The sequence below is a fragment of the Poromitra crassiceps genome, assembly GCF_964638095.1.
Source record: "Poromitra crassiceps genome assembly, chromosome: 19".
Lineage (NCBI taxonomy): Eukaryota > Metazoa > Chordata > Actinopteri > Beryciformes > Melamphaidae > Poromitra > Poromitra crassiceps.
The window spans coordinates 5,540,996-5,565,995 of record NC_139646.1 but is presented as its reverse complement, the minus strand read 5'-3'; the positions used below and the strand labels follow the sequence as shown (position 1 = coordinate 5,565,995).

Genomic DNA, 25,000 nt, shown 5'->3' with positions numbered 1-25,000 from the left:
AGTTCATGGTAAAATATTTCATTTCTCAGGTTCGCCCATCCTGCAGTCTCTACGAACTCATGTGAGTGCTTTCAGGTGTTTTTGTAACTTGCAACAGCTTTGTGATTTTTTCTAACTTAAATTGTGTTACATGAAGTCACAGTTGTCAGATTTATTCATTTAATTTGTGTCATTAACTGGATTTTTTTTATTTTTTATTGTTGTATGTCAGTTTTGTGCGTTTGTATGGAGACATACCACCTCAGCACCAGGAAATGGAAGCAGCCACCTGGGCCTACATCAATAATCTGATCAATCTTGTACCACAAGGTCAGGCACTCTCACTCACGCACGCACACGCGCGCGCACATGCATGCACGCACACACACACACACACACACACACACACACACACACACACACACACACACACACACACACACACACACACACACACACACAGAGCGACCATATCAGCAAAGTTATACCATTATCTGATGTGAACAGTTCAACCTCAATAATTTTATGTGTACATTATAGTTGACTTAAGCTGACTGAATATTTTCTCTGTATTGATTTGGACAGATTGTTTGCCACAGAATGTTACGGTGAGATTTCTTTCTTTTATTCTATTCTATTTTCAGTAAATCAGTTTTACCTGTATTTTATAGCTCTTATTTCAGTTGTATTGATTTAATCTTCAACATGTGTTCTAACCTGTCATTCACAGTGCCCAATAACCCAGTTCAATGGTAAGAGCTCTTTGAAAGATGTTTGTACAGTTTGATCATGATTGTATTTATTGCTTCTAGAGAAATAAGTCTTTGTTTTGTGTTTGTTTGCCGTTCATTTTCTTCTGTGTCATTTGACAGGTACTCAAATCTGCAGTGGAGTCAACAACAGGTAATCCATTCTTCATTACCTGTATCCTAAATTCCCCAAAGTGTTGCAACAGTTACTTTCTACAACAGCATGAGTGAATACTGGATTCTGATTGGCTAGCAACAGTGGTAAATAGGCCAACAATCTACAGTTCGGCTCCAACCGCAGTATCACTCCGCTCCCTGATGAATGAATAACACCTGTGCTGACTCTGCCCACTGTTAGCCTGTCAGTCTACAAATCTCTAACAAGGAAATGTCCGATTTCGTAGTAACGTTTGATTTACTGGGTGGATTGAGTTTTGAGCAGTGGTTAGATGAAGATGAAGGTGAAGTGAACAAAGAACGACATGGTGAAATTGGGGAGAGAGAACTGGCTGAGCTTGAGTTGTCACGGAGTGAACCTGGGACTGTCAATGGAACTATATTCTGTGGCGGAAGGATAAATGTATTCTGAAACCAGTAATGATTGTAAATAAATGAATTGAATGTTACAATTGTGTATTTTTTATATTATGTGGTAGCTATTGTAGAAAAGAAATTTACCACTCGAGGAAGGGGGTTGTGGCCACATTTACCACTGGTACAGGGTTTATGGCACTCGGCTTCGCCTCGTGCCACAACCCTGTACCAGTGGTAAATGTGGCCACAACCCCCTTCCTCTCGTGGTAAATTTCTTAAGTATTGCATTTATTATTTTACATTTATTCACAGCAACGAGCTACAGCATTACCTGAGCACATCGGTCTCTATGGACGTTTCCTGTAATTTTAACCTGGAGGAATATGCATGTGCACAGGTGAAGACCTACTTTATGCTTACTCTTTTGTCTCAGGGTCAAAATCAGTCTTGGATTGCATTGAAGTGTATACAGTAGGACTCTCACACTCTCTCACACACACAGCTGGAGAACTTCACAGCCAATCATCTGGTGTCTCTGCTGAGATGCAATCTGCCTGGAGAAAGCAGTATAGCGGTGTGGAAGATGCTGCTCACTAAGCTCTTCGCTGTCTTGGACCCGGCTCTGGACATCCTTGCTAATATGGTCAGTGCCTTAACTAACGTCTATTTACATCCAACTCTGTCAGATCCTCAACTCTCCATCTTTGGTATAAGTCAATAAATGTGCATCAGAGTTTTAAAGCAGATTCAGGGAGCAGAGCTCCGATTAATCAGCTGACCTTCAGCTGCCTGCTGATTCTACATAAGAATTTGAGTTTCACACTTTCAGTTAAATCAGGAGAGAAACGTGAATGGAGTCAAGATTATTTATGATAACAGATATAGAGAAAATTAAGTCTTGTAAGCCTTTGGTGCTTCGACTAAGGGAGATTTTGTAATCGAGTGGCACCAGCCCTGAGCAGCAGCAAGATAAATCCCCCCAGAGAGCCCTTCCCCTGTAGTGGTGTCACCACACCACTACATTTTCAAAACATCGTTGAGCTATTGCGTGGCGCGTTCTAGGTCTGTACTGCATCATTTTCAGAAATGTCTGTTCTGGGTGAGCAGCACGACATAAACCAAGCTGAAAATAAGGTCCAGGTTGTAAAAACAAACAAACAGAATTCTCCTTTAAGGAAGGGGAGAGTGTTCCTCAGTCACTTTGCCCACTTTTTACATTTTCCCAGTTAGTCCAGGATTTGAATGTCTCGTATACAGTTTTAAAACAAATGATCATCGATCTCTCCTCCAGTCCATGCCCGTGATTGTTCCATCAGCGCCTGACGTTCTGACTGTGATTGGATCGAGGGTGTTGTCACTGACTGATGAGCAGCTGGGGAACAGCAGCGTCATCAGCAAGTGGTTCTCTGGCCGACTGAGAGTGTTCCTGCCATCTGCATCATCAAGGTTCCTGCAGTGTCTCACCAGCAGGAACCTCAGCTGTCACTCATACCAGCTAATGTGAGTGTAGATCTAGAGATGTCTTCTCCTGAACTCCTTACCATGACATAAAGCCTTCACAGCTCCTGGCCTGTTTCACAATAATATGCATATCTATCGCAATCCATGTCCATATCCTTTTGATTTGATATTTAGTCTTTTGTGGTTAAAGGCCTAAAGTGATTTCTCATTCTGTTCTTGATTTGATTCTCAGACTGCAGGCATTCAGCGACCAGTTTGATCACATGGACTTAAACCAGCAGCATTTTGTCTTGAGTGAGCTAATCCTCCCGTCCCTCTACCAGCAATCAGGTACAAGCTTGGCCACTTGATGTTTTTAAATCTATTTCACTTTGATTAACTCCTTCTTTACTGGCAACGTTTCTTATTCTGTTAGCATTATCTTTCTATTTTTATGACTTGGTGTTTAATTCTGATCTATCCCCTCCAGATCGAGGCTGTGTGTCCAGCTCCAACAGCAGTGCAGAATGGCTGCGCAAGAATTTTGGTCCATTTTCAGTCTTCGCGTCGCTCACACATTTGCTGGATCTCAAGCCAGACTTCGCCCCTGTAAGACCTCAGTTCTGCAGATGACAATTCACTAACATCATTAGGCCTATAATGTAATTACATAGTCCTAGTGAATTTCAAATAACAGTTTTCTCCCTCCCTTTTTCCTTTTTTTCTAGCTGGAGATCCTACAACTCCTCGGTCCAAAGCAGACTGCGGAGCTGCTGGTGTTGCCTCTTCCTACTCCACCAGAGAAAGAAGTCGTCATCCAGAGAGTGTTTGACTACCTGCTTGAGGCTCCAGTGGAAAGGAGGTTTTGGGAGGTCCTGTACCACCTGTACAACCTGCTCCACGTGGCTGAAGAGGTAACAGCTCTGCTTATGATATAGCTGTAAACTCTCAAACTGTCAACTGTCCCCAAAGTTCATGGTAAAATATTTAATTTCTCAGGTTGACCTATCCTGCAGTCTCTACAAACTCATGTGAGTGCTTTCAGATGTTTTTGTAACTTGCAACAGCATTTAGTGATTTATTCTAACTTAGATTGTGTTACATGAAGTCACAGTTGTCAGATTTATTCATTTAATTTGTGTCATTAACTGGATTTTTTTATTTTTTATTGTTGTATGTCAGTTTTGTGCGTTTGTATGGAGCCATACCACTTCAGCCCCAGGAAATGGAATCAGCCACCTGGGCCTACATCAATTATCTGATCAATATTGTACCACAAGGTCAGGCACTCTCACTCACGCATGCACGCACGCACGCGCACGCACGCACGCACACACACACACACACACACACACACACACACACACACACACACACACACACACACACACACACACACACACACACACACACACACACACACACACAGCGACCATATCAGCAAAGTTATACCATTACCTGATGTGAGCAGTTCAACCTTGATAATTTTATGTGTACATTATAGTTGACTTAAGCTGACTGAATATTTTCTCTGTGTTGATTTGGACAGATTGTTTGCCACAGAATGTTACGGTGAGATTTCTTTCTTTTATTCTATTCTATTTTCAGGAAATCAGTTTTACCTGTATTTTATAGCTCTTATTTCAGTTGTATTGATTTAATCTTCAACATGTGTTCTAACCTGTCATTCACAGTGCCCAATAACCCAGTTCAATGGTAAGAACTCTTTGAAAGATGTTTGTACAGTTTGATCATGATTGTATTTATTGCTTCTAGAGAAATAAGTCTTTGTTTTGTGTTTGTTTGCCGTTCATTTTCTTCTGTGTCATTTGACAGATACTCAAATCTGCAGTGGAGTCAACAGGTAATCCATTCTTCATTACCTGTATCCAAAATTTCCCAAAGTGTTGCAACAGTTACTGTATTGCATTTATTATTTTGCATTTATTCACAGCAACGAGCTACAGCATTACCTGAGCACATCGGTCTCTATGGACGTTCCCTGTAATTTTACCCTGGAGGAATATGCATGTGCACAGGTGAAGACCTACTTTATGCTTACTCTTTTGTCTCAGGGTCAAAATCAGTCTTGGATTGCATTGAAGTGTATACAGTAGGACTCTCACACTCTCTCACACACACAGCTGGAGAACTTCACAGCCAATCATCTGGTGTCTCTGCTGAGATGCAATCTGCCTGGAGAAAGCAGTATAGCGGTGTGGAAGATGCTGCTGCTTAAGTTCTTCTTTGTCTTGGACCCGGCTCTGGACATCCTTGCTAATATGGTCAGTGCCTTAACTAACATATATTTACATCCAACTCTGTCAGGTCCTCAACTCTCCATCTTCGGTATAAGTCAATAAATGTGCATCAGAGTTTTAAAGCAGATTCAGGGAGCAGAGCTCCAATTAATCAGCTGACCTTCAGCAGCCTGCTGATTCTACATAAGAATTTGAGTTTCACACTTTCAGTTCAATCAGGAGAGAAAAGTGAATGGAGTCAAGGTTATTTATTGTAATAGATACAGTGAAAGTTAAGTCTTGTAAAGAAAATCTTTGGCGCTTCGACATTCATTCCAGGATGTGAATGTCTCGGCTACAGTTTTAAAACAAATGATCATCGATCTCTCCTCCAGCAAATGCCCGTGATTGTTCCATCAGCGCCTGACGTTCTGACTGTGATTGGATCGAGGGTGTTGTCGCTGACTGATGAGCAGCTGGGGAACAGCAGCGTCATCAGCAAGTGGTTCTCTGGCCGACTGAGAGTATTCCTGCCATCTGCATCATCAAGGTTCCTGCACTGTCTCACCAGCAGGAACCTCAGCTGTCACTCATACCAGCTAATGTGAGTGTAGATCTAGAGACGTCGACGTCTTCTCCTGAACTCTTTACCATGACATAAAGCCTTCACAGCTCCTGTGCCTGTTTCACAATAATATGCATATATATCTAGGGGTGTCACGATACACTCAGTTCACGATACGATACGTATCACGATAACGATACGATACGATTTTAACAATATTTTTTTAAACTTGAATAATGACAATATATGACTGGAAAAGTAGTATTTTATTTGAAATGCACAAATACAAAACATGCTGTTGTGGGAAATTGTTATTACAATAACAACTAGAAAAAACATGAGATTGGAGATAAGGCTTATCTTGAAATAGAATGAGTTACTGTACACCGTCACTTAGATTTACTTTGAACTAAAAGGTTTCTCAGCAGTATAAATTCTCATTATGCATCTTCAGTTTTTCTTCAAACTCAAACAACAAGACTTTTCTTAGTCTATTTTTTATGCATCTTCAGTTTTTCCTGTCAAGTAAACAGTTTTGCCAGAAACTCAATTGAATGGTTTCTCTCCTGTATAACTTCTCATGTGTCTCTTCAGAGACTTGTTCAACTGAACTACTTTCCACACATTGAACTTCAACAAACAAAGACGTTTCTTTGTCTATTTTTGAAGAAAAAAAAAAAAAAAAAAAAAAATTGCAATATGAGATTTCATCTCAACGATACATATCGTGACGTTTTACTATTGCGAAATTTCGTGGGACGATATATTGTGACACCCCTATATATATCGCATTCCATGTCCATATCCTTTTGATTTGATATTTAGTCTTTTGTGGTTAAAGGCCTAAAGTGATTTCTCATTCTGTTCTTGATTTGATTCTCAGACTGCAGGCATTCAGCGACCAGTTTGATCACATGACCTTAAGCCAGCAGCATTTGGTCTTGATCGAGCTAATCCTCCCGTTCCTCTACCAGCAATCAGGTACAAGCTTGGCCACTTGTTGTTTTCAAATCTATTTCACTTTGATTAACTCCTTCTTTACTGCCAAAGTTTCTTATTCTGTTAGCATTATCTTTCTATTTTTATGACTTGGTGTTTAATTCTGATCCATCCTCTCCAGATCGAGGCTGTGTGTCCAGCTCCAACAGCAGTGCAGACTGGCTGCACAAGAATTTTGGTCCATTTTCAGTCTTCGTGTCGCTCACACATTTGCTGGATCTCAAGCCAGACTTCGCCCCTGTAAGACCTCAGTTCTGCAGATGACAATGCACTAACATCATTCGGCCTATAATTTGATGACCTAGTGAATTTCAAATAACAATTTTCTCCCTCCCTTTCCTTTTTTTCTAGCTGGAGAACCTACAACTCCTGACTCCAAAGCAGACTGCGGAGCTGCTGGTGTTGCCTCTTCCTACTCCACCAGAGAAAGATGTCATCATCCAGAGAGTGTTTGACTACCTGCTTGAGGCTCCAGTGGAAAGGATGTTTGTGGACGTCCTGTACCACCTGGTCCAGGTGGCTGAAGAGGTAACAGCTCTGCTTATGATATAGCCGTAAACTCTCAAACTGTCAACTATCCCCAATGTTCATGCTAAAATATTTCATTTCTCAGGTTCGCCCATCCTGCGGTCTCTACAAACTCATGTGAGTGCTTTCAGATGTTTTTGTAACTTGCAACAGCTCTTTGTGATTTATTCTAACTTAAGTTGTGTTATCTGAACTCACAGTTGTCATATTTATTCATTTAATTTGTGTCATTAACTGGATTTTTTTTGATTGTTGTGTATCAGTCTGAGGCGTTTGTATGGAGCCTTACCACCTCAGCACCAGGAAATGGAAGCAGCCACCTGGGCCTACATCAATTATCTGATCAATCTTGTACCACAAGGTCAGGCACTCACGCACGCATTTTTTCTTTTTTTTAACTCTTTATTTTATCAATTTTCAAAAAAGACAAAGACAGACAGGTATACACAAATAGAAACAAAAACAATAATACAAGTACAAATACAAATGAGGCAGCGAACAGGAGGTCTTTTTTGAGAGAGGTATTCCAGGTGCAGATCTTCATATATTAGTAACTTTGTTATTTCAAGAATGGCAGAGAGAGGAAAGAATGCTGGATGGAAGCGAGAGGACAAAGAGAGAGATACAATTAAATAATAAAAAAATAAAAATAAAGAACCCTAGCCAGTCTCAGATTCCTGCAGGTAGCAGTCCCACTTTATCCAGAGGTTTTCCCCCTTGTCTTTCTGGAGGCGGAGAGTGAATGTCATCTTTTCCATAAGATGTATATGGTTGACGATTCCTACGAAAAGTCCAGCAGTAGGAGGGCTTCTCTGGAGCCAACACCTGGTGATAGCTTTTTTACATGCAACCAGTAGTATTTTCAGGAGATAGGTGTCACTTTTACATAAACCATCAGGCATGATTCCGAAGTATAGTGTGAAAAAGGACATCTCAAAATCAAAACCCATTATTTTAGAAATCAGAACTCTCATGTCTTCCCAAAAGGGTTGGATATTTGGGCAGAGCCAAAATATATGAGCATGGCCTGCCTGTGTTGACCCACACTCCCTCCAGCAATGATGCTGAGATCCAGTGAATTTTGATTTTTGTTTTGGTGTTAAAAAAAAGCGAATCAGGCTCTTCCAGCCAAAGTCCCTCCAGGTCAGTGAGTTAGTGACAGAGCAATGAGCCTCCCAAGCCTGAAGCCACACCTCCTCTGATACTTCCACACCCAAATCCTTTTCCCAGCGCTGTCTTACATAATCTGTTGAGTTTTTATTCATTGATGTAATGGCGCTATACAGTTTTCCAACACACACGCACGCATTTAAATGGTTTATTTATGTCCACATAGATGCAAAGTACAAAGGACATAAACACTAATAATGCAATCAAATGTTGTGAGTCACTCAGTTACATGAGTGCCTAATTGGCGACCACATTAATGCATACATAAAAACATAACACCACACAGGATGATGAGGGGTGGCTGTAGCTCAGGAGGTAGAGCGGGTTGTCCACTAATCGCTTTGGATAAAAGAGGTCGGTGGTTCGATTCCCGCCTCCTCCAGTCCGCATGTCGAAGTGTCCTTGGGCAAGATACTGAACCCCAAATTGCTCCCAATGGTGTGCCAGCACCCTGCGTGGTAGCCTGCCGCCATCGGTGTATGAATGGGTGAATGTACCAACTGATTGTAAAGCGCTTTGGATAAAAGCGCTATATAAATGCAGGCCATTTACCATGATGACAATGGCAGGTTGACAGATACAGTTATACTGTAAGACAAGATAACGGTCAGTATCCACTTCATGGGTACAAAAAGCAGCGCCTCCTCCATATTGAGCGGCTACCAATAACAGCAGATATTGAACATGACCTTGCTAACTGCTTGGCCCTTCTCTTAGGGCAGGGGTGTCCAAACCTTTTTGAATGGGGGCCAAACTACAGAATGTGAAATTACCGGGGGGCCGGCCAGCTGCTTCTCGCATTTATATGGGTTATAAAAATAAAAATAAAAATCACCTACAATACAATTGTACTTTTGTTTACCATCTGAAAACACGAGTTCTGCCTGTGTTGTTCCTACTTGGTGCTTGTCTACAAACTGTATGATAGTGCTGTCATCATTAGGTGAATGGAAAAAATGATGAATGAACTTGCTTGATTAACCAATAGGCCCTACTGTGTGGACAAGCTGAGGGCCACTTAAGATCGGTCAAAGGGCCGCATCTGGCCCCCGGGCCGGACTTTGGACATGCCTGTCCTAGGGAGACCACACACACACACACACACACACACACACACACACACACACACACACACACACACACACACACACACACACACACACACACACACACACACACACACACACACACACACACACACACACACACACACACACACACACACACACACTATACCAGATGTGAGCAGTTCAACCTCGATAATGTTATGTGTACATTATAGTTGACTTCAGCTGACTGAATATTTTCTCTGTGTTGATTTGGACAGATTGTTTGCCACAGAATGTTACGGTGAGATTTCTTTATGTTTTCTTGTCTTCTATTTTCAGTAAATCAGTTTTACCTCTATTTCATAGCTCTTATTTCAGTTGTATTGATGTAATCTTCAACATTTGTTCTAACCTGTCATTCACAGTGCCCAATAACCCAGTTCAATGGTAAGAGCTCTTTGATAGATGTTTGTACAGTTCGATCATGATTGTATTTATTGCTTCTAGAGAAATAAGTCTTTGTTTTGTGTTTGTTTGTGGTTCATTTTCTTCTGTGTCATTTGACAGGTACTCAAATCTGCAGTGGAGTCAACAGGTAATCCATTCTTCATTACCTGTATCCTAAATTCTCCAAAGTGTTGCAACAGTTACTGTATTGCATTTATTATTTTATATTTATTCACAGCAACGAGCTACAGCATTACCTGAGCACATCGGTCTCTATGGACGTTCCCTGTAATTTTACCCTGGAGGAATATGCATGTGCACAGGTGAAGACCTACTTTATGCTTACTCTTTTGTCTCAGGGTCAAAATCAGACTGGAATTGCATTGAAGTGTTCTGTGCAACATCCTACTTATTTTAGTAAATAACTTTCTGTCTACTTCCGCTCTCTCTCTTTCTCTTTCTCTTTATCTCCCTCTTTCTCTCTCTCTCTCTCTCTCTCTCTCTTACACACACACACACACACACACACACACACACACACACACACACACACACACACACACACACACACACACACGCAGCTGGAGAACTTCAGAGCCAATCATCTGGTGTCTCTGCTGAGATGCAATCTGCCTGGAGACAGCAGTATAGCGGTGTGGAAGATGCTGCTCACCAAGCTCTTCGCTGTCTTGGACCCGGCTCTGGACATTCTTGCTGATATGGTCAGTGCCTTGACTAACATCTATTTACATCCAACTCTGTCAGGTCCTCAACTCTACATCTTTGGTATAAGTCACAAGTCATTACGAATTGGAGTTTTTATTATGCCTCCGCTGGCGATAGCCAGGCTGGAGGCATTATGGATTCGGGTTGTCCGTCCGTCCGTACGTCCGTCCGATGTTCGTTAACGCGATATCTGATGACCTTGATGGAATTTCATCAAATTTGCCTCAAACGTCGCCTTGGATTCAAGGATGAACTGATTAGATTTTGGTGGTTAAAGGTCAAAATTCAAGGTCATTGTGACCTCACTAACCCAATTTCCAAGCTCTTTAACGCAATATCCAGTGGTGTAGTGGTCCCTGGAGAAGTGGGTAGACTGTAATTTACGCACCACCCCAAATAAAAGGACAAAGTTTAAGGTCCCTGTGACCTCACAAACGCCATTTTCAAGCTTGTTAACACGATATCTTAAGAACGCCTTCACAGAATTTCTTCCAATTTGCCTCAAACGTCCACTTGGACTCGAGGATGAACTCATTAGATTTTGGTGGTCAAAGTTCAATGTTACTGTGACATCACAACCGCTTGTCTCATGCTCGTTAACGTGAGATCTCAGGAATGCATTGACGGAATTTCATCTAATTAGCCTCAAACGTCCACTTGGACTAAAGGATGAACTGATTACATGTTGGTGGTCAAAGGTCAAGGTCACTTTGACCTCACAAATGTCATTTTCAAGCTCGGTAACGCCATATCTTAGTAACACCTTGACCAAATTTCTGGTCTGGACAGACATGCATGTCGACTGCTGAGTTGTTGGCGGAGGCATCCGTGGTGTGGTCGTTCTAGTTTACACTTATTTACACCACTGGTGATGCACTGTTTTCAAAGAAGTATAAGTAATTACATTTTCATATAAAAATAGGACAAAGTAAAGTTTTTCTTTTTGATATATTGTTAAATCGTCCTCATGACAGAGACATTGTTTCTTTACAGATTGTAAAGATTTTTGGTCTATCGCATAACCTGTACTCTACCATCATCCCACCTATGTTATCATGTTGTATTATGCGCTTGCTCCACAACATGATCTTGTTACCTTCCACCGCCTTGAACACAAATGTTTCAAAAAAGAAGCAATGTACCATATCCTCTATTTTCCGCCGTATCCTGATTGTTATACTGCTTATGATATCTGGGAATGTTCATGTCCACCCTGGTCCTCCTTGTGATGTTGCATCCCCCTGCGCTAGCACGCCCACAAATGACCCTGGCCTATGTTTCAGCGATTTCAGTGCCCGTAAACACCTTGGCTTCTTGCACGTTAATGCAAGAAGTTTACTACCAAAAATCGACCAACTTAAAATCTGGGTAGAGACCTCTAATCCTGAATTCTTAGTAGTTTCCGAGACCTGGCTGCGCAAGTCCATCCCTTACCCAGAGCTAAATCTAGCTGGCTACAACCTGTTTTGACAGGACCGGTCGTCAAGGGGTGGAGGGGTGGCTATCTTTGCCAAGCAACATCTCCAATGCACAATTGCCCTGGCTAAATCCATCCCCAAACAGTTTGATTTACTGGTCCTCAACATTAAACTGTCCAACAACTTCTCACTATCAGTGGCAGGCTGCTATCGTCCACCATCAGCACCAGCATGTACGCTAGAGGCCTTAAGCAGCGCTCTGGCGCCCTTCACCAGGTCTGAGCTCGTCCTACTAGGCGACCTCAACTGGGACATGCTGAAACCCCCTGCCAAAGTTGTGCAGCAGTTTGACTCACTTAACCTTCATCAAATCATTGCTCATCCCACTAGGTGTGATCCCAACATCCCAAACAAGGCCACCCTGATTGATGTGATTTTTACAAATGCCCCACACATGTACCAATCCAGAGTGTTTTGCAGCGACATCAGCGACCACTGTTTTATTGCTTGTGTTCGTAAAAATCTCTCAGCCAAACAGCCTGTCACCATCAGGGAGAAGCGAAACCTGAAACATTTTGATGTTCAAGCGTTCCTACATGATCTTGCAGATGTGAGTTGGTACAGAGTAGGCCTAGTCCCCGCCATAGATGATGCATGGTTGCTATTTAAAGACCTCTTCAGCACCGTGATAAACAGACACGCCCCTTTAAAAAAAACTTAGGATAAAAAACCGACACAGCCCCTGGTTCAGTGGAGATCTGGCTCTGCTGCTACAGCAAAAAAATGCTGCCTGGCGCAACGCTCGACGCTCCAGCTCCGCTTCCACCAGCCTCTTGTTTCGTCAGCTCCGCAATAAGGCTACACAAGCTGTGAGACAAGCCAAAACTGACTACTATAAGGAGAAGTTCACAGCTTGTGGCTCAGACCCCAACGCCTTCTGGAAAACGGTGAGAGAACTGGAGAACAAACCTTCGACTCTGCCTGTGTCACTTAAAGTAGACAGCCTAGTAGTCACGGATAAAAGCTTGATGGCTGACATTTTTAACCGTCACTTTACAAAGTCTGGTCTTGTTTTAGGCCCTCCTAACCCCGCTCCTATTCCAACGAGCCATTTGCCTCCAAGTCCCACTCCAAGTCCCACTCCAAGTCCCACTCCCCTGCTACATTCACCCTCTAGTCCTGTTTGCCCTCCCAGCCCCCCCCCCTCCCCCCCTCACAGTTTTTCCCTCAGGCCTGTCTCAGTAGGTGAGGTCCTAAAGGAACTGACCTCTCTGGACCCCAAAAAAGCTGCCGGATCAGACGAGCTGGCGGCGTTCTTTATTAAAACTGCCGCCCCCATCATCGCAGCCCCCCTAACAGACCTGTTGAACCTCTCCTTTCATTCAGCCAGTTTACCTGCCGAGTGGAAAGAAGCGATTGTGCTCCCACTGTTTAAAGGTGGTGACCAGGTTGACCCAAACTGTTACAGGCCCATTTCCATCCTGCCCTGTCTGTCTAAGTTATTTGAGAAACTTGTCAACAAACAGCTCACTACTCATCTGAATGTGTTTAATTTACTTTCTGGGGTGCAGTCTGGCTTTCGCGCAGGGTACGGTTGTGTTCCAGCAACCCTAAAGGTACTTAACGACATCACCTCTGCGCTGGATGCTAAGCAGCACTGTGCGGCAATATTTATTGATTTGGCAAAGGCTTTTGACACCGTTGACCATCCCACTCTACTGAACAGACTGAGCAGCATCGGGGTTACTAACCACTCACTAACCTGGTTTTCTCACTATCTCTCTCACCGGGTGCAACGTGTGAGGTTTGAAAACCTTCTCTCTCACCCCCTCCCAGTCACCAAGGGTGTCCCTCAAGGTTCCATACTCGGTCCCACTCTGTTCTCTATATACATCAACAATATCCCCCTGGCTGCTGGAAATTCACTCATTCACTTATATGCTGACGACACTATTCTCTATGCCACTGGTCCCTCCCCTGACACTGTACTAACAACTCTCCAGGATAGCTTCCTCCAGATCCAACAGGCCTTCACCCACCTCAAACTGTCCCTTAACACCTCCAAGACCAAGGTCATGTGGTTCAGCAGTAAGGGCACCACACCCCCTCCAGCCCCCATCATTACCACCTGTGAGGGAGCTATCCTGGAGCAGGTCACGGTGTATAAATACCTGGGAATTTGGTTAGACAGCTCACTATCTTTCTCACACCACATCTCAAATCTACAGACCAAGATTAAGGCCAAACTTGGCTTTCTCTATAGAAACCGTCACTCCTTCACCATATCCGCTAAACGCACCCTCATTCAGATGACCATTCTCCCCATGCTAGACTACGGTGACACAATATATAGGTCTGCATGCAAAGGTACACTCTCCACGCTCGACACACTTTATCACTCCGCCATCCGGTTCGCCACTAACGCCCCCTACAGTACCCACCACTGCACTCTTTACTCCCTGGTCAACTGGCCCTCCCTTCACACCCGCCGTCACATGCACTGGCTTACCCTCATCTATAAAACCCTCCTCCACCTATCACCCCCCTATCTATGTCACCTGCTTGACCCTCTGCCTGTCACTCACAACACCCGATCCTCACTCCACATCCAACTCAAAATTCCCAAATCCACCACTTCCCTTGGCCGTGCATCATTCCAGTTTGCTGCCCCCTCTGACTGGAATGCTCTGCAAAAAACCCTCAAACTGGACAAACTCATCTCCCTCTCTGCCTTCAGACTCACTATTTCAGACACCCTCACTGATTCTTGTACATGCTTCCCTTCTCTGTAGGGTAGCACTTGTATCACTTCCATTACACACCCCCTCTGTCCACCTTTACTTGTTTTTATGCCCCCTTGCGCTCATGTCTGCTCACTTTCTGTTTTTATACCTCTCTGTGTTATTGTTGCTGTCCTTGCGTTGATGTTGTGTTATGTGCTTTTTACTGCTGTGTTTAATGCTTATTGTTGTTTTGTTGCATCTCATTTAATTGTCGATTTAATTGTAGTTTTATGTGCTTTGTTTTTAACATGTTTTGATCTTTTAGCCCTCCTCCCTTTTCCCCGGCAGGCCGACATTGTAAATAAGAATTTTGTTCTTAATTGTCTCGCCTGGTAAAATAAAGGTTAAATAAAAATAAAATAAATAAATAGGCGTATATAGTAACATGGAAAATTAGCTAACAATGTGAAGAAGTAATTTGCCTTGCTCAAGGGCATATCAATGGTAGTTAAGGAAGGGAAAACCGTTACTCAGTCACTTTGCCCACCTACGTTTTCCGAGTTAGTCCAGGAGTTGAATGTCTCAGCTACAATTTGAAAAAGAATGATCATTGATCTCTCCTCCAGTCCATGCCCATGATTGGTTCATCAGCGCCTGAGGTTCTGAGTGTGATTGGAGAGAGGGTGTTGTCGCTGACTGATGAGCAGCTGGGGACTAGCAGCATCATCAGGAAGTGGTTCTCTGGCCGACTGAGAGGATTCCTACCATCTGCATCATCAAGGTTCCTGCAGTGTCTCACCAGCAGGAACCTCAGCTGTCACTCATACCAGCTAATGTGAGTGTAGATCTAGAGACGTCATATCCTGAACTCCTTGCCTTCACAGCTTGTGCGCCTGTTTCACAATAATATGCATATATAAATAAAAACAATAAAAAAAAATGCATACAGTATGCATTCCATGTCCATATGCTTTTGATTTGATATTTAGTTTTTTTTTGTTAAAGCGCTAAAGTGATTTCACACTATGTTCTTTCATTATTCTTTATTCTCAGACTGCAGGCATTCAGCCACCAGTTTGATCACATTACCTTAAGCCAGCAGCATTTGGTCTTGACGGAGCTAATCCTCCCGTTCCTCTCCCAGCAATCAGGTACAAGCTTGGCCGCTTGTTGTTTACCTGTTTATTTCAATTTTCCAACGTGTGATTGACCCCTACTTTTACTGGCAAATATTTAGTCCGTTAACATTGATCGATATCTTTCTATTTTCATGGTTTGATGTTTAATTCTGATCCATCCCCTCCAGATCCAGGCTGTTTGTCCAGCTCCAACAGCAGTGCAGAGTGGCTGCAGGAGAATTTGGGGGCATTTTCAGTATTATTGTCACTGAGAGATTTGCTGGATCTAAAACCAGACTTCGCCCCTGTAAGACCTCAGTTCTACTCGTAACAACGCACTAAAATCATTGGACCTATAATCAAATTACCTAGTAAAAAAACAAAAAAAAACATATTTTTTTCCCCCTTCCTATCCTTTCTAGCTGGAGAACCTACAACTCCTGTCTCCAAAGCAGACTGCAGAACTGCTGGTGTTGCCTCTTCCTACTCCCCCAGAGAAAGACGTCATCATCCACACAGTGTTTGACTACCTGACTGAGGCTCCAGCGGAGAGGAAGTTTGCGGAGTTCCTCTCCCACCTTGTCACGTTCTCTCAACAGGTAAAAAGAGTGTCGTAACATGGTTCCTCCTCATCTTATTTCAGAAAAGACACTTTCCACTGCTTGTTTAAAGTAACCATCTTTGTTTTCTGCATTTCTAAGGGAAACATTTCCTGTTCGTCATACAAAATACTGTGAGTTTAAATCTATTTATATTTTGCATCTCGGAGCATTGTCGTATTATCATAGCATGACACCAAATGTTGTTGTGCTCCAGGTTTAGCAGACTGGACCTGGCCATGCCTGTTGTTCAAATTGATATTGCATCCAACATCACCGACAGCAAGCTGGCCTTATCTCAGCACCTACCCCCAGGTGAGAGGCTCAGTCTACATGATGATGATGATAATAACCCTTAACCCATGTATAGAACTCTTAACCTGCTCACCAATGCTCAAAAAGTACATCTTAGTTTCTTGCTAATCACTTAGAAATTGGCAGAGTATTTAATTGATGTCAAAGTTGGTTGGGACAAAAACAACTCTTTCTGATTTGGTTTTGTTAAGTTGTCGAAAGTCTGTAACATCCAGCACTCTATGAGAATGGCTAGACCATTATTCTGTAGATTTATAAGGAGACCTAACTGTTTTCTTGCAGTGAAACTTCAGGTATTTGAATAAATGTCCAAATGGAAGCATGTAAATGGAGAATAAGATGGAGGATGAAACTGGGTTGTGTGTCCCCACATGTAATATACCGTACTGAGAATGAGGATTTGCCTAAAAACTCTCAAACCTTACTACGGTACTCTGTTATGTAATTGCCAACATATCATTTGCAACAAACATGTTGGTATTCAGTTTTAAAATCTATACCAAACTGTAGTAAAAACGAATCTACACTTCTAAACTAATGTAAACAAACTGCACTTTTCTCATAGGCTGCATCATATACAGTGGAGAGGTAAGTACAGTATATGGACATGACTTGAGCTTTTAAGTCTAACTTGAGTATTGACCTCTGACAGTAGTTTCATAACCATTAAATTGTTTTTCTTCCCAAAGTGCGATGTTACCCCAACAAATGGTAAGTGTTCTTATTCGCAAACCTTAACAATTTAATTAATAAAACAATCAAACTTTTTATTGTGAATTATCAAAATTAATTCATTTATTGCTATTTTCACAGAAACAGAGATTTGCATTCAAGTGAACAGGTGAGATTTGAAAAACAAAGCCTGAAAGTAGAATTACCCTGCACTGTGTATATCTCACTTTCAACTAGCTTAAACATTTTTACTAAATATAATATCAGCAAAACATTGAACTTCTCTGCCTTTTTTCTACCAAAGTACGGCACTACAGCTCCGCCTTGACAATGGGCAGATGAATGGACATTTCTGTAATTTTGCCATTGAGGAATACGCCTGTGCATCGGTAAGGCACTGAAGTATCTCAGCTGTACTACCACTACATCAACGTGATCTTTACTCTTCCATCATTCACCTATTTTCATTCTCCTCTGTTTTGGTCTCCCAGCTGTCAGGGTTGACAGCAGAGGACCTGGCAGCGGTGCTGAAGTGTGACCGCTCCTCCAGTGGCTCCAGACCCGTCTGGAAGCTCTTCCTCTCCAAAGCCTCTGTGGTGCTGGATGCAGCTCTGGATCTTCTTGCCAACATGGTACAAATCTGCTCCAATCCTAACTTTCCTGTTTCCCATACTGAGGCCTGACTAGGCTTAACTTGCCTAGAACTATGCCAAATCAAGTTTACATAAACATATTTTAAGCTGGGTAGGAGGGGTGATTTGAAAACGTAAAGCACAATCTTTTTTTCCATCAAGATTTGAAATGACAAGCCTCTGCAATTATTATTAACTGCTTTACCCACTTCTCAAAACATATTATGACAGATTTTTCTATAGAGCACCGAAGCCTGATGCAATTTTGTTGCCTGTAAAGTTAGTTTTATTTATTTATTTATTTGTTTGTTTGTTTGTTTTAATTTGTATATATTTTGGAAAAAACATAATAGTGTAGAACACTTTATTGGTCGTTTAATGCAAATTCCATGTATATTTTTGGTAGAAAGAATTTTGGTAGAAACATCACTTGGCCGATATGCTTCTCTACAGCATCTCAATCTCAAAACCCATCGATAGACGATGGCTTCTGAGATTGATGGCATCCAGAATTATTCAAAATGACGACTTCAGCTTATGCCCCTAATAGTAAATGTCAGTATACATACCAGCTCGTCCAGCCGTCTCATTTTTGCTTACTGTTTTTTGCACAGTTTTTGTGCAGTTATGAACGGCAATTTAAAACATGTGTGCATTATACCTATCAGACACATTTTGATACAGACATTTTGAATTAAAATTGTACTGAAGATTCCAACACTAGATGCTGGATTATTATTATTATTATTTTTACATTTCTCGTAGACATATAACCCCAGCGACCCAGCCGTGTCCCTGGTTCTGGATTCGATAAGAGAAATCCGATTGGACAGCTCCAATATCGCCAACTTCCAAGATCCTGCCTTCATCCAACTGTGGTTCAACCACAGGCTCCGCCCCTTCATACCTGCTGTGTCCACTGACTTCCTGTCATGTCTCACGACCAAGAATTTAACCTGCAGCACGTACCAAGACATGTAAGCATCACATCGTTTACTATATACACACACCTCCCTCAACTTTACTGCCACCTTGAATATAGCACTCCAATTACAAAACAGTGATATGTCCAAGCACATTATTTATAATGCAAAATTGTAATTTCCAAAACAAGGCTGAGGTCATGTTGTTATCATACTAAGCACCTCAACTTATTTCTGACCACAGTGTCCAGATTTTGAGTCGTCATCGGTCAAGCATGACGCTCTCCACGCGGATCACTGTCTACACACACTTTATAGAAGTCTTCCTGACCAACAGTCTCACTTCAGGTAGGTTGTCAAGGTCCCATAAGGAAAAGGTTTAGAAATTAATGACACAATTGAAAAAAATAATTTAATAATAGATACAGTAAGTATTGTCCTGCAATAAAAGCATCAAAGTGAAAATAAATACTGGCCGAGGAAATGTTTGATCCATAATCCGTAGCATCATGGTCTAAATGTGCAATCAAAATTTCCTTGAGAGGCAAACAATTATCCTCCATTAAGTTCAACTCAAAGATCCATAGCATCAAGTTCTTGATATCTTGAGTTGCGTTTAGTTGAATCTGTCCTGTCTACTTTGTGGTCCAGATGATCCCAGCTGTAGCTCACACAATCCAAACAGCGGAGAATGGCTGGAGAAGAACTTGGGAGGTTTCTCTGCTCGTGCCTCCTTCCGTGAGCTACAGAGGCTGTACTCCAACTTTTCAGCGGTACGGTCTGTTGTTGGTTGTTGGTGTATATATATATATATATACACTGTATATATATATATATTTATGTATTTATTTATTAAGTTATTTATATATATAGTGTAGTTATAATGTTTGTTTTTGTATGCTGTTGGTTTTCAGTCTTCATTTTGACCCTATGTGTGTGTGTGTGTGTGTGTGTGTGTGTGTGTGTGTGTGTGTGTGTGTGTGTGTACTTGTGCATACAGATGGAAGCCTTGCCTCAGCTGACAGTGCGGCAGCTGGCAGAGGTGTCCTCCACACCGGGCCAGCTCAGCACTTCTGCTCAGGTCACCATGGTGATGGGCCACGTCCCCAACCGACTCTTCACAGCCTTCTTTGATGACTTCTCTCCTGCAATCACGGTGAGAGACTGTAGGCTACAGCTTTATACAAACACCAACTCTCAAATAAAACCCTGTCTCTAGTAAGCAACCAGCAAACACTGTATTCAGTTAAAATTCCTGTGAATGTCTAAACTGTTTCTCACAACTCGTAACTGCTTCAACAGGGGGGAATTTCCACATTATAATCTGAAAGTCAATGTCGTAAATAAAAGATAAATGTTTTTTGTATTGACCCTAATACTTATCTTACTACTTATCTTATTTTTCTGTCATCCTGTAGGGTCATGAGAGCCAGTTCCCGTTTGTCGTGAGGTCAGCAATGTTGCAGGTTGTGTTTGATCGAGCGAACCTCTCCAGTCCCTCGGTGGGAGACCAAGAGGTGTTGGGCTGGCTCCATAACCGCCTGCGCCCCCTGCTGGTCGACCTGTCACCGGCCCATGTTGCACCATTCTTCAAAATTGTGGCAGAAAGGAACTGCAGTATCGAACACCAAGCGTAAGTGACGTGCCATGTGATCACACAAATGAGCTACATTACTGGCCTGTTTTTTGAGACTTTCATGACAAAGACCTAATAATGACAAAGAGCTAAAGACCTAACACCTAGTGCTTTCTTTCAACGGTGGCCCCTAATACATAGTATATATATATGTATTGCCACTTTCATAATTACTTTATCATGTCTGGTCTGTTTCAGAGTGGAGGTCCTGAATTCAATTCAGTCAATGCTTGGTGACGTTACACAGACAGACATCCACAACCACATCATTCAGTCTCTGGGAGGTAATGGACACAGGCATGGAGAGGAGACTACGTAGAACTCAGCGAGGCAAAGTGTGATTTATCATTGACCCTGCTCTTAATTCTCCTGCATTCTAGGGGCAGTACCTCTTCGTTGCTATGGTGACAACTACGACCACAGTTTCTACGTTTTCCTGGAGAGCTCGTTCATGGGATTCCAGTTCCCCAACCTGACCACCTTCTTATCTCTAATGCCTGACAACAACATGCATCAGGTGTGTGTGTGTGTGCGGATGTGTGTGTGTGTGTGTGTGTGTGTGTGTGTGTGTGTGTGTGTGTGTGTGTGTGTGTGTGTTAGAAAGTTAGAAAGTTAGAGAGGATATGATAAGTGGGTTGAATGATGTGGAGCAAATACAGAGGAGGAAGAGGAAGAAGAGGAGGAGGATGACTTGTTGTGTTTGCTGTGTCTCTAGTTGGTGAACTCCATGCCTCCGTCAGACCTGGGTAATTTCCTCCGTCGCCCTGACGTCGTCGACGACGATGCAAAGCTCTGTCTGATCTACAACAACTACAATCGGACACCAATCTTCCTAGAGACCGTATGTACTATAACACGCACGCGCGCGCGCACACACGTAAATGCAGGAAGAGAAACACAAACACACAGCGGTGATATAAACAGTGTATACCCCCCTGCAGGAGGCTCTCCCTGAGGTGGTGCAGCGACCCACACTGCCTTGCGTCTGGCCTACGGCTCTCAGCAGCGCTAAGAGGTCAGAGGTCGATGCTTGGTTTGACCGGCGTCTCCAACACTACCTGGTCTTCCTCACCAAGAGTCTGCTCACCTCCACGGCCACACACAACGCCTCCTGCCTGGCCTTCCAAAAGCTGTATGTGTGCTTAAAGGAACACTCCGCCCATTTTCAACCAGCTTTGTATCATTAGAACATCAGTAGTATATCAGAAAACTGTAAACTGTTTTGAAGTCTGTCATTTAATTTGACAGTCATTGAGTGTTAAAGTGTGGACCAGTGACATCACTGGTCCACACTAACTCAAATTAATAACTCATTAACTCAAATCAACTCTCAATAACTGTCAAACTAGATGAATGATGAATAGTTTGACAGTTATTGAGAGTTGATTTGAGTTAATGAGTTATTCATTTGAGTTAGTGTGTACCAGTGATGTCACTGGTCCACACTTTAACACTCAATAACTGTCAAATTAAATGACAGACTTCAAAACCGTTTACAGTTTTCTGATATACTACTGATGTTCTAATGATACAAAGCTGGTTGAAAATGGGCGGAGTGTTCCTTTAAGAACGGCACATGGTTTTGTGTGTAACTTATACACCAATGTATGCTTAATGTATGCATAGTCATTACTCCTATTTTTTCCCCCATTATGTCATTTTTTGTGTTTTCAAATGAATATTTTCTCTTTTATTGTGTTTTAGTGTCTCAGTTCTGGGAAAACACAACTACAGTGCTGCAGACTTTGTGGAGCGAGATGTGTTCGACACCATCAAGGCCTACCTGACCTCAGGTCAGCCATCAGAACAACCCAAACAGCAAGGTTCTAAACCTGCAACGAGCCATATCAGAACCATATAGAACCAATCCTGAAACCAATGTGTTATGTGGAGGTTTCATTGAGACATCATGACATAAACCAGTATCCACACACAGCTATGTTCTGTCCACCTCTTTTCTAAAGTTTGTTGTCAAATTCTGATCTCAAATGAAGCCCCTTCTGCTCCTTATTGTCACTTTCTTTTTTCTTTCTTATTTTGGGGCTTTTCTGTGTGTGTGTGTGCGTGTGTGTGTGTGTGTGTGTGTGTGTGTGTGCGTGCTTGTGTGTGTGTGTGTGTGTGTGTGTGTGTGTGTGTGTGTGTGTGTGCGTGCGTGCGTGCGTGTGTGTGTGTGTGTGTGTGTGTGTGTGTGTGCGTGCGTGTGTGTGTGTGTGTGTCTGTGTGTGTGTGTCTGTGTGTGTGCAGGTCCCGTTAAAATATTTTCAATTTTTGTGTTTTTTTAGCGACGGTGGCAAAGTGTTACAATGCCAACGACCCAGAGCTGAACTCGACAGCCTGGTTTGCTGAGTATATCGGCGACTTCATGGCCTTCCTCACTCTAGAGGACCTGAATACATTTGGTTCTGCAGAGGTACTGAGCTTGATTTGAGACATTTTAACTACAGCTCAGGTATTATTACCCATTGGGGAGGGGAATCAAGATAAGGACAGTGGGTGATAGCTGAAGGGATGCCGGACAGGCTAATACTAGTAAATGACAAATTCCTTGGTGTTTATATCCTTCTATCTAGGCTATCCAGGTGTTCACGGTGAACCTTCAGAACCTCGAGCTGCTCCACCGGTTCGTCCTGCCTCTCAACCTCACCAACTACTACACTGAGCTCATCTACCAGCAGGACAGCAACTTCAACCCATTCCTGTGAGTCTGAACTCGTGAAATGTTCATCCCCCCCTCCTCACACACACACACACACATACATACAATTAGGGATGCACGATATATCGGCAATCATATCGGTATCGGCCGATGTTAGTAATTTTTTAACATATCGGCATCGGTCGGATGTTGCAATGATAATATCGGTTATTGGTATGAGCCAAAATGTTCACATCGAGAGGAAACAATGCAGTTAATCTATGATGTATGGGCTTTTCCAAATGGTTTGGAAATAAAGAAATGCATAACTTTTTCAAATTCAGTGTTTACATGTGTTTTTCAGTACGTACAAAATTGTATTAGTAAATTTTTTTGTTTTTTATAGAGATCATATCGACATCGGTAAATATCTGTTATCGACCATAACAGCAATGTTAATATCGGTTATCGGTATCGGCCAAGATTTTCATATCGGTGCATCCCTACATACTATACCTCGCCACTGTCCATCTAACAATAGCACTTTTCCTCCAGTCTTCCTCTGCTGTGTCGGTGTCTCGCTCCTGGTCCAGCCTTCACTCAGCTGACAGCAGCACAGAGTATGATCGTTCTGTACAACCTAACTACTCTCTGCACAGACCTGGACCCACAGGTAAGCCCATTGTCTGTCTCTCTCTCTCTCTCTCTCTCTCTCTCTCTCTCTCTCTCACACACACACACACACACACACACACACACACACTCGTACCCACGTGATGCATTTTGTTGGTTGGTTTTGTAGTCAGGCATTACTGGTAAAGTTGCCATGCTGTATTGACTGTTGCCTCCTGGCCTCTGTAGATTTCTGCTGCGTTGGCAGGGAACCTTGGTGACAACATTGATGCGTCGGCCATCGCTGCCCTGGGCAATGAAAGCACCGGTATGTCCACCGGTCAGATCAACATGGCAAAGCCCGGAGACCTCCACGCCGCGCTCGCCACCCTCAGCACTGTGATTGGCTGGAATCAGGGTCAGGCCATGGCCATTATCCAAGCCCTGATATCTTCAGGAATGATACAGGTAACTTAAACTAGTCTGTATCTATTACAACTCATTTACACCTGGTTTTTAAATGTGACCTGTATCCAGATAAGTTATCTGGATACAGGTCCCATTTAAAAACCAGGTGTAAATGGAGTGCTAATAGCACATGAATGCAACGCTGTTTAGCAGATGACTTGGAAGTCCCGCATGTTGGACTTTCCCACCAGCACGTGAACTGTCCACCAGTCTGTGTGTGTGTGTGTGTGTGTGTGTGTGTGTGTGTGTGTGTGTGTTTGTGTCTGTCTGTCTGTCTGTCTGTCTGTCTGTCTGTCTGTCCGTCCGTCTGTCTGTGCATGTTTTATTGAAGTCGCAATTGATTTTAAATGCAAAGTTTGTGTCTCTCCGCACACCAGATAGATAGAAATAATAATAAAAAATAAATAAAAATAAAAGAAATAATATCCCTGCTGTCATGCCCATTGTTCTGATCCATGTGCTGCCTCCGCCCTCTCATCACCACCAGCTCAACAACGCGTCGGCGTTGTTCTCGCTGGGTTCTCTGGTGGTGGGTGTTCCCTCATCGACGTTCCTCGCCATCAGCGGCTCTCAGCTGGTTACTGCAGGCCAGAATTCTGGATTCCTCACACACTTGACAAGCGCTCCAACCAGCGTCCAGCAGACCTTCGTTACTCAGGTATGACAGTTCCCAGGCTTCTGTCACAGGACGTATAACAGTTCCCAGGCTTCTGTCACAGGACGTATAACAGTTCCCAGGCTTCTGTCACAGGACGTATAACAGTTCCCAGGCTTCTGTCACAGGACGTATAACAGTTCCCAGGCTTCTGTCACAGGACGTATA

At 42.8% G+C, this 25,000-nt stretch overlaps 1 protein-coding gene across 9 annotated transcripts in view; it reads left to right on the top strand.

The window, feature by feature from the left end:
* Window positions 1–25,000, top strand: part of mslnb (mesothelin b) — a 70,535-nt gene that overhangs the window by 31,852 nt on the left and 13,683 nt on the right. For 3 of the 9 annotated variants that reach the window (XM_083655914.1, XM_083655915.1, XM_083655912.1), the window contains 55 exons: window positions 30–61; window positions 212–309; window positions 565–587; window positions 710–731; window positions 852–882; window positions 1,575–1,659; window positions 1,765–1,905; window positions 2,554–2,762; window positions 2,956–3,053; window positions 3,193–3,311; window positions 3,431–3,616; window positions 3,702–3,733; window positions 3,885–3,982; window positions 4,252–4,274; window positions 4,397–4,418; window positions 4,539–4,566; window positions 4,657–4,741; window positions 4,847–4,987; window positions 5,338–5,546; window positions 6,391–6,488; window positions 6,628–6,746; window positions 6,858–7,034; window positions 7,120–7,151; window positions 7,298–7,395; window positions 9,532–9,554; window positions 9,679–9,700; window positions 9,821–9,848; window positions 9,939–10,023; window positions 10,282–10,422; window positions 15,194–15,402; window positions 15,621–15,718; window positions 15,874–15,992; window positions 16,108–16,284; window positions 16,387–16,418; window positions 16,502–16,599; window positions 17,165–17,187; window positions 17,289–17,310; window positions 17,413–17,440; window positions 17,576–17,660; window positions 17,763–17,903; window positions 18,669–18,880; window positions 19,071–19,174; window positions 19,478–19,599; window positions 19,827–19,982; window positions 20,245–20,459; window positions 20,661–20,746; window positions 20,843–20,979; window positions 21,178–21,303; window positions 21,404–21,594; window positions 22,167–22,255; window positions 22,745–22,872; window positions 23,033–23,160; window positions 23,653–23,770; window positions 23,959–24,177; window positions 24,665–24,835. In XM_083655914.1, the coding sequence (XP_083512040.1) occupies window positions 30–61; window positions 212–309; window positions 565–587; window positions 710–731; window positions 852–882; window positions 1,575–1,659; window positions 1,765–1,905; window positions 2,554–2,762; window positions 2,956–3,053; window positions 3,193–3,311; window positions 3,431–3,616; window positions 3,702–3,733; window positions 3,885–3,982; window positions 4,252–4,274; window positions 4,397–4,418; window positions 4,539–4,566; window positions 4,657–4,741; window positions 4,847–4,987; window positions 5,338–5,546; window positions 6,391–6,488; window positions 6,628–6,746; window positions 6,858–7,034; window positions 7,120–7,151; window positions 7,298–7,395; window positions 9,532–9,554; window positions 9,679–9,700; window positions 9,821–9,848; window positions 9,939–10,023; window positions 10,282–10,422; window positions 15,194–15,402; window positions 15,621–15,718; window positions 15,874–15,992; window positions 16,108–16,284; window positions 16,387–16,418; window positions 16,502–16,599; window positions 17,165–17,187; window positions 17,289–17,310; window positions 17,413–17,440; window positions 17,576–17,660; window positions 17,763–17,903; window positions 18,669–18,880; window positions 19,071–19,174; window positions 19,478–19,599; window positions 19,827–19,982; window positions 20,245–20,459; window positions 20,661–20,746; window positions 20,843–20,979; window positions 21,178–21,303; window positions 21,404–21,594; window positions 22,167–22,255; window positions 22,745–22,872; window positions 23,033–23,160; window positions 23,653–23,770; window positions 23,959–24,177; window positions 24,665–24,835 (5,739 nt within the window). Of the gene's footprint in view, window positions 1–29; window positions 62–211; window positions 310–564; window positions 588–709; window positions 732–851; window positions 883–1,573; window positions 1,660–1,764; window positions 1,906–2,553; window positions 2,763–2,955; window positions 3,054–3,192; window positions 3,312–3,430; window positions 3,617–3,701; window positions 3,734–3,884; window positions 3,983–4,251; window positions 4,275–4,396; window positions 4,419–4,538; window positions 4,567–4,656; window positions 4,742–4,846; window positions 4,988–5,337; window positions 5,547–6,390; window positions 6,489–6,627; window positions 6,747–6,857; window positions 7,035–7,119; window positions 7,152–7,297; window positions 7,396–9,531; window positions 9,555–9,678; window positions 9,701–9,820; window positions 9,849–9,938; window positions 10,024–10,281; window positions 10,423–15,193; window positions 15,403–15,620; window positions 15,719–15,873; window positions 15,993–16,107; window positions 16,285–16,386; window positions 16,419–16,501; window positions 16,600–17,164; window positions 17,188–17,288; window positions 17,311–17,412; window positions 17,441–17,575; window positions 17,661–17,762; window positions 17,904–18,668; window positions 18,881–19,070; window positions 19,175–19,477; window positions 19,600–19,826; window positions 19,983–20,244; window positions 20,460–20,660; window positions 20,747–20,842; window positions 20,980–21,177; window positions 21,304–21,403; window positions 21,595–22,166; window positions 22,256–22,744; window positions 22,873–23,032; window positions 23,161–23,652; window positions 23,771–23,958; window positions 24,178–24,664; window positions 24,836–25,000 lie in introns of all 9 variants that reach the window. The other 6 variants (XM_083655913.1, XM_083655918.1, XM_083655919.1 and 3 more) reach the window with 6 other exon arrangements.